The following is a 14160-nucleotide window of genomic DNA, read 5'->3' on the forward strand; positions in this document are numbered from 1 at the left end:
CATCTTTAAAATAATTACCAACAAATCTATTTATTTATTTATTTATATATTTATTTATTTATGGTACTGGGGATTGCAACCAAAGGTGCTTTACCACTCAGTCACATCACCCAATCCTTTTTATTTTATTTTGAGACAGGGCCTGGCTAGGTTGCCTAAGCTGCCTTCAAATTTGCGATCCTCTGGCCTCAACCTCCTGAGTTGGTGGGATTATAGTCATGTGTCACCGTGCCCAGCTCAGACTTCCTTTTAAAAAAGCTTATGTATCACATTCTAAAGGTTTTATTATGATCAACTTAACTGAAGTCCCACTGATGATCATGTCAATGATTACTAGTTTCCATTTGTAAAAACAATGTTGCAGGGTTGCGGATATAGTTCAGTGGTACAGAGCACTTGCCTAGCATGTTAAACACCTGAGTTCAATCCCCAGACCCAGAAAACAAAAACAAAACCAAAAACAAAACCATACAGGCCTGTATACACTAGAAAGCAATGGCCTACCTTTTCTTTCACACTGCAACTCATGAAATTAGAGGTTTAGCAGTTCTGGTATGACTTTTACTATTTTCCCATTCATTCTATCTTTAAATCTGAATCAAACTATAGCTAAAATTTGAACTTTGTGATTGAGAAGCAGTTGTAAATTATTCCCTAGTATTGACCAAACTTTACCCTGAAAACTCTTTTATGTGCTTGAGTGGCAGACTAGTTTCTATCTTGAATTTTGTTTCAGTTTAGGCTGCCTTAATTTATTCTATTACTCTTGAAATGTAAGTCATGTTTCCTCTGAATCTGGGATGTAAAAACATACAACATACTATCAATTTTAATGACATTAAAAACCAACTTTACTAATGTTAGCTTAGAAATATTTCATGTAAATCATCTACTTTAATTTTTATCATTTTTTTAACACAAAATATAGAAATTCTTCCATGAATTTTGAAGATATTCATTGTGCCTATGTTGTAAAAGTTCTTATAATACTCATTGCAAAAGAGAAAAACTTTCATTTACTTCTCAGCTATTAGATCTAACTTAAACTACACTATGGTTTCGTTTTTTACAGTTAATTTTTCCTAGTTTTCCATAAAAGAAATTCTTGGTTCATCATTCTTTCAGTTCTATACCTCTATATTTCTACTGCAATTAAATGAAAAAAACTTTGTTCAGCTTGTCATCAATACCCTTAAGGCTCAAAACTTGTATTTGACATATTAGTATAACTTAAGTTTTGTTTGACAAATGAATACTGCCTTTAACAGAATTGATTATCAAATGTTATTCTCTTTCTATATAGGAAATACTGCCTTTAAGAGAAAGTACCAATTCACAACCCCACCTAGAATCAACACTACCCCCCACTTTTAAACAAAGCATTTCTCTGGAAATATTAATTAATTATATTCTCACACTTTAATAGTTAAAATGGATCTGGAATACATAAATGAACACAGAATAAATTTCCCTCAGATGTGTAGCACTGCTGCACATTTTTTCCCCTCTTTTTGGTGCTAGGAGAGAACCCAGGGCCTCGTAAGAATGTGCTCTTTACCACGTATTCCATGCCCTGTTGTGCTATTTTTTATCTTCTGTGTAGCTCCTGAAATGTCTGTAATCCCAATTCTTTTTTAATCCTATGACTTGTGATGAATTTAATGATACGTTATGCATGTCTTTCCATGAAAAAATATATGGTATTTAAAAATCATTTTTAAGGGGCTCAGTGGTTTGACTGCTTGCCTAGCACATGTGAGGCACTGGGTTCATTTCTTAGCACCATATAAAAAAATAAATAAATAAAATAAAGGTATTGTGTCCATCTACAACTAAAAATATTTTTAAATTGACACAAATAGTACATCAGAACTTATTTCATCTAACTAGCTATAACTTGTACCTGTTGACTATGATGTTTTCCCCATTTCTCTCTCCTATTTTCCCTACCTTCTGGTAACCTCCATTCTACTCTCAACTTCTGTGAGACCAGACCAGCTTTTTTTTTTTGGTACTGGGGGACTGAACTCAGGGGCACTCAAACATTAAGCCATATCCTCAAACCTATTTTGTATTTTATTTAGAGACAGGGTCTCACTTACTTTTGCTGAGGCTGGTTTTGAACTTGCAATCCTCCTGCCTCAGCTTCCTAAACTGCTGGGATTACAGGTGTGCACCACTGCCCCAGCTATGAGATCACATAGTATTTTGTCTTTCTGTGCCTGCCTTATTTCTACTGAAAAGAATGGCTTCCAGTTTCACCCATGATGTTACAAAGGACAATTTCATCCTTTTATGTCTGAATATTCCATTATATGTAAATACCATACTTTCATTAACCATTCATCAGTCAATACACACTTAGGTGATTCCATTTCTTGGCTATTGTAAATAGTGCTATAATAAACATGTGATCCTAATTTTTAAAATCTTTGAAGAAAAAGCATTTTTTTGTCTTTCTGGAATCGTCTGATTATCTTGGATGTTTTCAAATTTTAGAACAATATATCTTGGCATACTTTTCTGATTTGTTTTTATTTTTAGTACTGGGGACTGAACCCAGGGGCTCTTTACCACCGAACTACATCCCCAGACCTTTCATATTTTGAGACAGGGTCTCACTAAATTTCTGAGGCTGGTCTTGAACTTACAATTCTCCTACCTCAGTCTTCTGAGTCACTAGGATTAAAGGTGTGAGCCTGCATCCATCTTTTTTGTTTCTTTACATCTAATCTCAACTTTCAATCTGGAGTCCTGTGATTTTCAATTCTAAGATGTTCTCATAGTCTTTTCTTCACATTTAGTTCCCTTTCAACTTCTCTTCTTAATAGTTCTACTTTTTGGGACAATGAACAACGTGGATTGGTGTTTTGATTTCTTACCTCTTCTCTGCTATTGAACATCTCTTTATTTTTTTGATTCACCAAACAGAAGAATCACTTCTTAGTATTTGTATTTAACTTGATCTCTCAAATTTCAGTACAGTGCCTCACTGTCTGCCCTCAGCTATGTGTAGTGTCCCCTAAAATGGAATTTCTTTCATCCAATCTCACCTCAAAATAAACTTCTTTTCTTCTGCTAAGGTGAAGCATAAAACTGGTTCTTTTAAACTCTTCACCTCACTATTCTCTTCTATAATACATCATCTCTTCAGTTCTTGTATTTCTATACTCTTATGTTAGTGGGATTTCCAAGAAAAAGAAAAAACTTTCAGTTTGTCTTATTTAATTATAAGCCTTTCCATTTTTCTGTCTATAGAAATGACATGTAAATAATGCAGGACACAAAGCAACTTCCTGGTAGAAAGAAATAACCACAAAATGACTGATGACAGATCTTTCTCTGAAATAAAGTTTGATAAGGAGAGGACAGGAAGAACATGAAGATATTTAAGAGTACAAAGGTGAACATGGTAAAAAACCAAACCAAAACAAAACAAAAAATCACAGGAAAAAGACATACTACATTAATTTTGTCTTTATTTCTTTTCATTTCTTAGAAGTGATTATGTCAGACTGGGTATGTAGCCGGGTGGTGAAGCACTTAATATAGTATGTGCAAGGCCCTGGATTTGATTCCTAGCACCACACAAAAACAACGAAGAGTCATTAATAAATTATTTCTAATCTTTGCTATATAACCCAAATCATGCACTAAACATAAGTCAAATGGCTGATGAATTTCAAATCTGTAACTGACAAATCATGGCAATAAAAACAAAAATCTTTGTAAACTAACTTACTTGTATGGAGTCTGTCAGACCTCTGGAAAGACTTCTTCCCTAAGCCTAGTAAGGGACTTTCCACTTTAACTGAGGAAGAAAAGCTGGAGTTTGGGTTCTGGGGGCTGCTTGACTGTCCATCAGATTGCTTTCCTTCCCATATTGCTAGGGAGAAAAATAAGAAAGACTAGAGGCACGGAGGTTACAAACAGAAATTAATTAATTAATCAATCATTCAATGTGAACTACAGGGAGTTATGTATGAGGAAATTCTGGCCCTGGCTAATGTGTTTTCAGTCTAAGAACTGAAGTAAAAAAAATAAAATCCTTTCCTTCCTCCTAACACACTTTCCATTTTTATTGATAAGTCTCCTTTCTACTAAAAAAAGAAAAAAAAGCAAAGTTCTGCAAGACTCAGAACTTTTTGGCAATTCTATAGAATAAGCTTATGGCATCAAACTGAATTATATAAGAAAATACAGTCTTTCAGTTAGTCCAGTTTAGATTAAAAACAGAATAAGCACAAAATCCAAAAGCCTATTGACATATCCAACAGAAACTGAAAGGTAGTATGTATAACGTCTTACTTTTAAGGAAGAGAACTGGTAAAGAGCTTATTTTGACTTTTTGTTTGTTTGTTTCCTCCTGGAAACAAAAGATTTATAATGTTACTGACTGGGATGCTTCCAAGTATTATAGGTTAGAAAGTGGAAATTAGTCTTGATTTATTTCTTACATACTAATCTTATTTATAAACTTTTAAATAACTGCATGATTATTTTACAGAAAAACTCCATTTATTTTGAAAGAATTTATATTGATAATTTGGCAATACAGGGTCATATAAATAAATGTAGCAATTTAAGAATAAATTTCCAGATTTTAATAAGGAAAATATGGGACAACTTTTTAAATACAAATTTATAACATTAACATGAAAACACTGGGATAAAGAAACTTACATTGAAAAAAAAAAAAATGCCCAAACTACCTACCAGGTTTGGCAGTAGCAGAATCACTGGATTTGACAGACTTGAGAGGAAGGTGTTGGTTGGAGGAGATGGACATGCTCGGTCTGCATTGCTGCTGCTGCTTCTTTTGCTGTTGTTGCTTTAAAGCCTACAAAGAGAAAACTGACTATAATACATAAATTAGCTTTCAATAATAATAAAAAGTAAAATGACTTCTTTTTAAGTTGTAAGAAGAACGCTACTCATTGTTCAATTTCTTTGAAATGTATCAAAGCAAATAAAACTTAAATTAGACAAATTAAACACAAGACGGCAATGATCCCTAGAGTTTGGTTACTTTTTGCCAGTATTATCCTTTATAAATAATTGTGAGGAACAGCCAATTGATATCTTTTAGAACTTAAAAATTCCCAGTAAGTCAAGGATAAAGGACTTAGGAATCTTATAAGAGAACTGTATGTTTTACCATTTTTTTGTAAACAATTCTAAGCCCTGTACCAAGAAGAGCCCTAATTGCACCAACACTATAAAGAAATGCAAATATTCAACTTATTTATATGCTTCAGAGGTACTACATTTGAAAAAAAGGTAAATAACTACTTGAATTATCTTGGGTAAGAATAATGAGGCTTATTTCAATTTACCAAATTTCAGCAATTTATAATAATGCAGTAAACAGAGGGGAAGGAAAACTAGAAAATAATAGTTAAAAGAATAGTATGGCTCCTTCTGGCTACTTGAGATTATTTTCATTTCTATGAGATTGTTAATTTATAGACTAAGTAATACTATTTAGAATGAACAAAATCCAGGAAATTTCCAATTTTTAATAAGGAAAGTATGAGACAACTTTTTAAATTAAGGTTGGGGGAGGGAGGGAGACAGACAGGGAGATGGGGGATTATGAATGTGCATAAGAAAGCAATTTCCAGGTTTTCCGGGAAATGACTTTGTGTTATGGTTTGTATCTGGAATGTCCCCCCCAAAATCTCATGTTTTGAAAGAAAGATCCCAATAAAGCAAGGTTCAGAGGTAGCAGTTTTAGGCAATAATTAAGGCTCTGAACCCATCAGTGGAGCATTAATATACTGCCAGCTGAATGGACTAGTGGACTGTAAGCAGGTGGGGGCATGGCTAGAAGAAGTAGGTCACTGGGCTTGTGGCCCTAGACCATATCTGTCTCTGGTGGCTTCCTTCTCTCTCCTTCCCAGCTGCCATGAGCTAGGCAGTTTTCCTCTGCCATGCCATTTCTGCCTTGGAGTCAGTTGACCATGGACTGACACCTCTGAAACCATGAGCTAAAATAAATCTTCCTCTTATAAGTGGTTCGTATCAGGATTTTGGTCACAGCCACAAAAAGCTGACTTGCCCATTTTAAGCTTTAACCTTCAGGACCATCATGCAATGTTAAATAACTGGTTACTTCCAAGATGCTACAAGGCACAGTGGCAACCCATTGTCCATTCCAGGTTAATGCAAAACTTACCCCATCTATTTCTTCTGTGATGACGTAAATTCACAAACATTATGGAAGCAGAATCATTTATAGCCCGTTAATTAAGAATTACACACAGTTCTTGTCCTATCTTAGTAGTTTACAAACTCTGTTCCTAATTCGATTTTAAAACAAATAAATAAACAACAAGAACCTCCTCATTTGTGGTAAAGAATAACTAACAGTAATTATGATTACTATGAAAAACGTACACTGTAGACAAAGACTTAAGTTAACATAGCACACTGATTTCTACAAAGAAATCACAACACTTCATTCTTAAGATTACAAGAGTATACCACAGTAGCATACGCGTCATTAATTAGTTAACAAGGATTGAAAAAAAAATGCTTGCCTTTTCCCTGTGGAAAAAAAAAAGAAGCACTTAAATTTCTTAAAATCTTTCAAAAATTTATAAAAACACAAATGCTACAGGATATCAATGCAGGCAGTAATCAATTTTATCAAATTTATGGATAGCTTTTCATAAAAGTACTTTTGGTTTAAATACTTTAAAACCTACATAACTTTAAAATTTTGTGTTACTTTTGATTATATACATAATACAAAAATACATTTTTAATATTTAATTCAAACTCAAAGCTAAATTCTTTTTTTGACCATCACAACTGGTATACAACCTCAAAGGTAACCAGTCATTGATTTGTTTTTCCCTACTGAACTTTTTTTCATATTTACATATATGTGTGTGCAATAAACATTCATAGTTCCATTAAAAACAGCATTGTTTTGTGGATATGTGTATATTTTTATAATTGGTATCATGCCCTATATACTGTAGTAAAACTTAATTTTAATGATTCAATATTATTTTGTGGTGATTTTTCCCTATGTAAAGTGTGTGCAACTCCATCATAAAATAAGCCTCTTTTATATAAATGTCTACTTTATTGATATATGATTGCTTATTAAGGAGTTTTCTAATATATATGTAAATTAGAAAATTTTAGATTTTATACATATGTTTGTTAAGTCTATTTCCAAGTTTGCTATAATAAACTTATGTGCAAATATTTTTCTATATTTGTATATGTATTTTTTCTACATAAGTTTGAAAATATTAAATTGCTTAACCATGGGGCATGTGCTTTTAAAATTTAATATATGTTGCAAAATTCCTTTCCAAAGTGGCTACAATAAAATATTCCACAAGCAAATCAGTTTTCCTGCACACTTGCCAATGCTTGATATAATTAAGCTCCTCAATTTATACCAGAATCTGAAGACATAAGTAACCTGTCATTTTAAAGTCTGCCTAAATTACTATTGAGTTTATATTTATTGATCACTTGCATTTCAAAAAAATTAAAAGCTAGTTCTTTAAAAAGTTCAATAAGACACTGACAAGTGATACTGGGAAAAAAGAAGACATAGCATAAATGAACACCACTGAGAACAAAAAGGAGACATTAAAGAGCACTGTGCACAACTTCATACCCGTATTTGAAAAAAAATTAGATGAAATGAACTGTTTTCTAAGTTTCCAAAATAGCTCAAAAAAAAAAAAAAAAAAAAAAAGTCAAGAGACTGTTAATAACAGTTTACATTGTAATATTAGGAAAATGATTTTCAGTATGACTTAATAAACCTAAGATCATTTCTAAAATTTTGTTCCAAAATCTAAAACAAACAAACAAAAAAGAGCTACACAACTTATTTTATGATGCTAGAACAATCATGATTTCAAAACTGCTCTTGGATAGTATAAGAATACTATACAATCTAAACTACAATATTAATAAGATTTGGTAACATTAAAAAAAAATATGTAATGACCATGTAGAATATTCTAGAATTAAACAGAATATAATATTAGAAAATCTAGCTATGTAATTCAGATTAATGAAAAAAAATCTACCTACACAAATTTAAATCATCTAAATAAATTTCAAAGAAAACATACCTGAAAAATTCAATACCTATTCATGGTTAATACCCCACCACACACCTCACCCTCAAACTTATTAGCAAACTAGGAACAAGTTAGGAACTTCAAAACTGTGATAAAGAGTTATCTATTGAGCTGGGATTGTAGTTCAGTGGTAGAGTGCTTGCCTAGCACTTGTGAGGCACTGGATTTGATTCTCAGCACCACAGAGAAATAAAAAAAAATAAAGGTCCACTGACAAATTAAAAATATTTTAAGAGTTATCTACCAAGGGGGCTGGGTTGTGGCTCAGTGGAAAAGCGCTCACTTAGCATGCGTGAGGTGCTGGGTTCGATCCTTAGAACCACATAAAAGTAAATAAATAAACAAACAAACAAATAAATAAACAGAATGGAGGTGTCATGTCCAACTATAACTAAAAAATAAATATTAAAAAAAAGATATATAAAAAAGTTATCCACCAAAAATCTACAATGAATATTATACACAGAAGTACAAAAATTACTAGCACATAATTAAGATACTTCATAAAATTTTCCCTTTAAAAGGATCTAATGTGGGGCTGGGGTTATGGCTCAGTGGTAGAATGCTTGCCTACCATGTGTGAGGCACTAGGTTTGATTCTCAGCACCACATACAAATAAATAAAGGTCAATCAACAACTAATAAAATATTAAAAAATAGGGACTGGGGTTGTGGCTCAGTGGCGGAGCACTTGCCTGGCATGTGTGAGGCACTGGGTTCGATCCTCAGCACCACATAAAAATAAATAAATAAATAAAATAAAGGTCTATAAACAATTAAAAAAAAATTAAAAAAAAGTAAAAGGGTCTAATGTAAAAGCTCTCAAGGAACTTTCAATAACTTCAGAATCATGCACTGCTACTGTGTAAGATCATCCTTCTGATACACAGACTAGCAATGCTTACCTGCTTTAGTGCCTTCTTGCTGTGCTTCTGTGATGGAGAAATGACTTTACCTGCTGGAATGGTGGGCGATGGGCAGCCTGAATGTGGGGAGGATGGCTGTGACAGTCTAGACGATACTGAGGGAAAAAGTGACAATGAAAAATTTTGTTGTCAGCATTGATATCAAGTACCATTCCTTCCCCAGATTATATGCTACCTGTGTTAAGAACTGTGACCAAACACTTTTGGAAAGGATCTTCTTTTTGTAGTTCTACTGCAGCCTCCCTGTTCATTTATTTCCTCAGAAAGCTCTAGTGAAGGGTGATAGGATGGGGAAAGGATGGGTGTTAGTATGCATTAATTTTCATTCATTAAATTTTCAATAGAACTGAAGCAGCAGGAAGTAAGAATATAAATCACAAGTCATCAAATTAGATAGAAGGTAGAAAAGATACTAGGATGCTCTGGATAGTACCTATATTCTAAAGTAAGCCTGAAGATGAATTATGACGACAGGATACAGGGGGAAGTCTTAAACTGACAGTTTAAGACAAAGGCAATAAGGCCATTCCACCTGAAAAACTCTTTCACAGTTTTAAACCTTACACTCCTTCATTTCTTCAATCAATGGTAGTTTAAAGCTTATCAATGAGATGCCATATGAAGACTTCTCTAATGGAAGGAATGTAAATGTGAAAAGGATGTACCACTTTCAACTATTGAAGACTAGTTGCTCTACGTAGCCTGTTGAAGCCTGGCCAAACCCAAGTTATACATGAAGGAAGGTACTTGCTTCAAGAGCCTATATTTCTTATAAAAAAAAATACACTTACATCTATCTTTATTTTCTTAAAATTTGGCAGGATGTTAGTTCTGTTTATGTTAAGGAAGAACACAGAAATAGCTGATTCAGACTTGTTAAAGAAAAAGAAGGAAAAATGAGAGAGAAAATTATAAACATATTTCTTAGGGATGACTCCTAAAAGTCACATTTACTAACATCTTCTTCCTTTCAAGATAGGCATTGTTGGCAAAATGACACCCCATGTTAAATCCCATAAGCTTTAAGATATCATATATTTATTGGCAGGTAGCTAATAAGAAAATTGAGTACAGTTTATTAGAATACGCAAGTTTGGAATACAGCATTTCAATTTACTTAGATTTCTCAAGAAATACATAGTAGATACACTTATAGAAGATAACAGTAACAACATTAAGAAAATTTAGCACTAGTTTTGTATCCCAACTTTTATGAAAAGGCTTATATATGGGAAAGAGTTGATGTACAATAAACTTGATATTAAAAAACCCAAATTATTCAGTGCAACATATCATATAAAATAAAACTAGATAACTTTGGAAATAGCTGAGCAGCAAAAAGAAATCATATCCTCAGTGTACTCTGATGTTGATCAATTTTTGGAAAATAGCAGCTTTACTGAGATGTAATTTACGTATTATATATTTTAAGGTATAAAATTTAATGACTTTTAGTATGGTTATCACCACCATCAGTTTTCATCATTGTCCACACCCACCCTCTCAAATGTCATAACTGCTAGCTATCATTCTTCTTTCCCTCCCCTGATGCCCTCAGGCCTAGGCAATTATTTATCCACCTTCTGTCTGTATGGATTCGCCCATTCTGCATGTTTCATATAATGGAATCATAAAATGTGTGCTTCTTGTGATGGATTTTACACAAAGCACAATGTTTTGACTACTCTTCTACATTATGACATGAACATTTCAATCCTTTTTATTGTTGACTAATATTCCAATGTGCATAAGCTGCATTTTAAAAAATAATCAGCTGACGAACATCTGAATTGCTTCTACCTTTTGGCTATTATGAATGATGTTATGAACAATATTCATGTGTAAGGTTGGTTGATTTGTTTTTCTTGTGGTATGTTGGATTGAACTAAGTATTTTCAGTATACTAGACTAGCACTCTACCACTGAGCTACATCCCCAGGCTGTTTTAATTTCATTTTGAGACAGGGTCTTGCTAAGCTGCTCAGATTGTATTTACAATCCTGTTGCCTTAGCCTCCTGGGTAGCTAAGATTATAAGGGTGTGCCACCATGCCTATCACATGTGTAAGTTTTCATATGTACTTGTTTTCAATTCCCTTCACTTTATTTCTAGGAATGGAACCACTGGGTCTTACTGCAACCCTATTTTCCAAAATGTCTGCTCTTATTTTATGATGCCAATGGGAAAGCAGGAAGGTTTCACTTTCTCTACATCCTTTCCAACATTTGTTCTTGTCTTTATGTATTCCTCACCTCCCCCAAATACTGTTTCATTATAAACAGAAAACCAACCAATCAACCAACTAAAATAATGGCTTCAGAAAATAAAATTAATCTACTTGGTAGCCTGGAAATGAGACAATAAAGATATCTGTAGTTACCAGGATAAACTGACTGAAATGTTCCCCCTTAAGGCAAAACACTTTCTAACAAATTAAAACCACAAGCTTATCACTAAGCCAACTGAAATAAAAAATGAGAATTGTTAAGACTTATCAGTAGGAACTACTTCCAGAGTTGACTTTTTGCCAAGTATTGGTCTCAACTTGTATGAAACTTTAACACTGTTCTAACTTTTTAAATATTAGAGGCTCAGAATTACAAACAGCAAATAAGACTTAGGCACATGTTGAAACCCTTGTGTCTCCAAATTCCTTTTAGGGGCTAAACTAAATGTCTTTGAGGATACAATTTTATTAAGAATAGTAACCAAGTACTTCTGTATACCTAAAACTGTCCTGGGTTGATTTTAACAGGATTTCACTGAACTCACATAACTACTCTCTAAGGTAGACACAAGTTCTTTTTCTATTTACTACTCCAAACCCTCAAATTCTACTTTCAGAAATAACTAAATAATCTGATTTGTTATCATCCTTATGTTTTTCTATAAAAATACAGAGTCAAGTTCTGAATTTTATTTTCAGAATAATGAATAAGTACCTGCAGTGGGCTGATAATGGTGGCCACCAAAAAGATATGTCCACATCCAATTCCCAGAGCCTGTGAATGTTACTTTATTTGGGGAAAGGGTCTTGGCAGATGCAATTAAGTATCTTGAGATGAGAAGATCAACCTGGATTATCCAAGTGGGTCCTAAATCCAACAACAAAGTGTCTCTATAAGAGATACATAGAAAAGACAGACACAGAGAAGAAGGCCATGTGAAGACAGAGCCGGGGACTGAAATGATGTGGCTGCAAGGCAAGTTAGCAACCACTAGATGCTAGAAAAAGCAAGAACAGATTCTCCTCAAAAGCTTTGGTAGGGAGAACAGCTCCAGTGACATCTTGCTTTCAGACACTGGATCTCCAGAACTGAGCAAATAGATTTCTGATGTTTAAGCTACCCAGTTTATGGTAATTTGCAGTCTTAAGATATTAATACAAGTACCTAAAACTAATGAGTTTATTTTTCAAAACTATTTCATTTTTAACTCAGATATATTTACATATTTAAAATTAAATCAAAAGCGATTATTAAAAATTTGGTACTGAAAACATCTGATTTTGAGCTACTGGGTGCTCCATGAAGTTGTAAACTACCTTTGAGACTTGGTCCTGCAGTATTTAATTGCTTTCTGGCACAAAAAAGGAAAGTCCTTAGCAAATCTTGCACATTTTTTTCCTCAAACCTGGATCAGCTAATTGTCCCATAGAGTACTAGTATTATTTAATTAGAAACAGTATTGAAAGCTAGGTATAGTGGTCCATGCCTGTAATCCCAGTGACCCAGGAGGCTGAGGCAGGAGGATTCCAAGTTTAAGGTCAGCAAGGGCAACTTAAGACTCATCTCAAAAAAAAAAAAAAAAAAATTAAAAGGGTTGGGAATGTAGCTCCATGATAGACCCCCTAGTCCTGAAAACAAAAACAAAAAGCAGGGGATGGAGGGAAGGAAATAAAAGAAATGGCATTCAAAAACCACACTCTGAATGTTAGATGTGTTCACTGTTACTGGCTTACCGGTTATAGGACTTATCAATGGTTGGAAAAGAAAAACAAGTCTTTGTTTTAGAAAGAGAAAAATAACTCATGCTTAGATACTAAATTCTAACATAAGAATATAGGGTTGTCATTTTTTTATTTTATATTTCTATCCCTCCTGATAATTCTGGTTCTTGGTAATATAATTATATTGTTTCTACTACAGATGTGGTTTCAAAGGAAGCACACCAATATAATTTCCAAAAATAAAGACTAATGAATGCAGTTTAAGGTTTGTGTCTGAAATCCTACACCTAAAATATATCCATAGTCATCTATGTATGTCATTATACAACAAATGACATATTTCAATTTCCTATTTCTAGAAAGTACATTTAAAATGTTAATTATGTAAAACTATAAAACAATTGCCTGTCTTATTAAGTCTAGATCCCCTTCCCTGATTACGCTTCTCTTTCCCTATAGAAAAATCATTTTTATTAGTTTTATTTTTCCATTGTTTATTTGCATTTTTGCTTTTCTTGGGTGGAAATATGTACAGACAACACTAATTTTTTAAAATTAGAGTATTAGAGTTATACATAGTAGGTCGGTTCATTTTGGCAAAAATCACAATACATGGACTTTGATTTATTCCATTTCAGTCCCTGTTCCCTCCCGCCTCCTTCCTCTATACCACTGATCTTCCTTTTGGTCATTTATTTATTTTTGATTGGTGCTTTGTATATATACATAAAAATAGAATTCCCTGGTTACACTATATTTTTATTCATTTCTTTTGAAAAAGAGATCAAGCTGGGCATGGTGGTTCATGCCTACAACCCTAGTGGCTCAGGAGGCTGAGGCAGGAGGAATGCAAGTTCAAAGTCAGCCTCAGCAATGGGGAGGCGGTAAGCAGTGAGACCCTGTCTCTAATAAAATACAAAAAAGGGATGGGGATGTAGTTCAGTGGTTGAATGAAAGGCCCTGAGTTCAATCCCCATTACCCACCCCCCACCAAAAAAAAAAAAAAAAAAAAAAAGAGAGAGATCAAATATTAACTTCTCAGCACTTTTTCATTTATACTGTCCTGGAGATAGCCTGGAACATCATCACTCACCAAAAATCTAATAGAAATGAAAGTTATTGGGTCCAAGTTTGGATCTATTGAACCAGTAACTCCAAAGGAGGG

The 14160-nt window shown here is 33.5% G+C and overlaps 1 protein-coding gene across 4 annotated transcripts in view; it reads right to left on the minus strand.

Moving 5' to 3' along the window:
• The window catches only part of Asxl2 (ASXL transcriptional regulator 2), a 131351-nt gene that overhangs the window by 25840 nt on the left and 91351 nt on the right, over positions 1 to 14160 (minus strand). The window contains exons 1-4 of one of the 4 annotated variants that reach the window (XM_076833986.2): positions 11989 to 12107; positions 9026 to 9141; positions 4717 to 4840; positions 3743 to 3886 (exon numbers count right to left, since the gene is read on the minus strand). In XM_076833986.2, coding sequence (XP_076690101.1) covers positions 3743 to 3886; positions 4717 to 4840; positions 9026 to 9141; positions 11989 to 12034 — 430 coding nt within the window. In that variant the 5' untranslated portion in view covers positions 12035 to 12107. Of the gene's footprint in view, positions 1 to 3742; positions 3887 to 4716; positions 4855 to 9025; positions 9142 to 11988; positions 12108 to 14160 lie in introns of those variants that run through there. The other 3 variants (XM_076833988.2, XM_076833987.2, XM_076833989.2) reach the window with 3 other exon arrangements.

The sequence above is a fragment of the Callospermophilus lateralis genome, chromosome 14 (genome assembly GCF_048772815.1).
Source record: "Callospermophilus lateralis isolate mCalLat2 chromosome 14, mCalLat2.hap1, whole genome shotgun sequence".
Lineage (NCBI taxonomy): Eukaryota > Metazoa > Chordata > Mammalia > Rodentia > Sciuridae > Callospermophilus > Callospermophilus lateralis.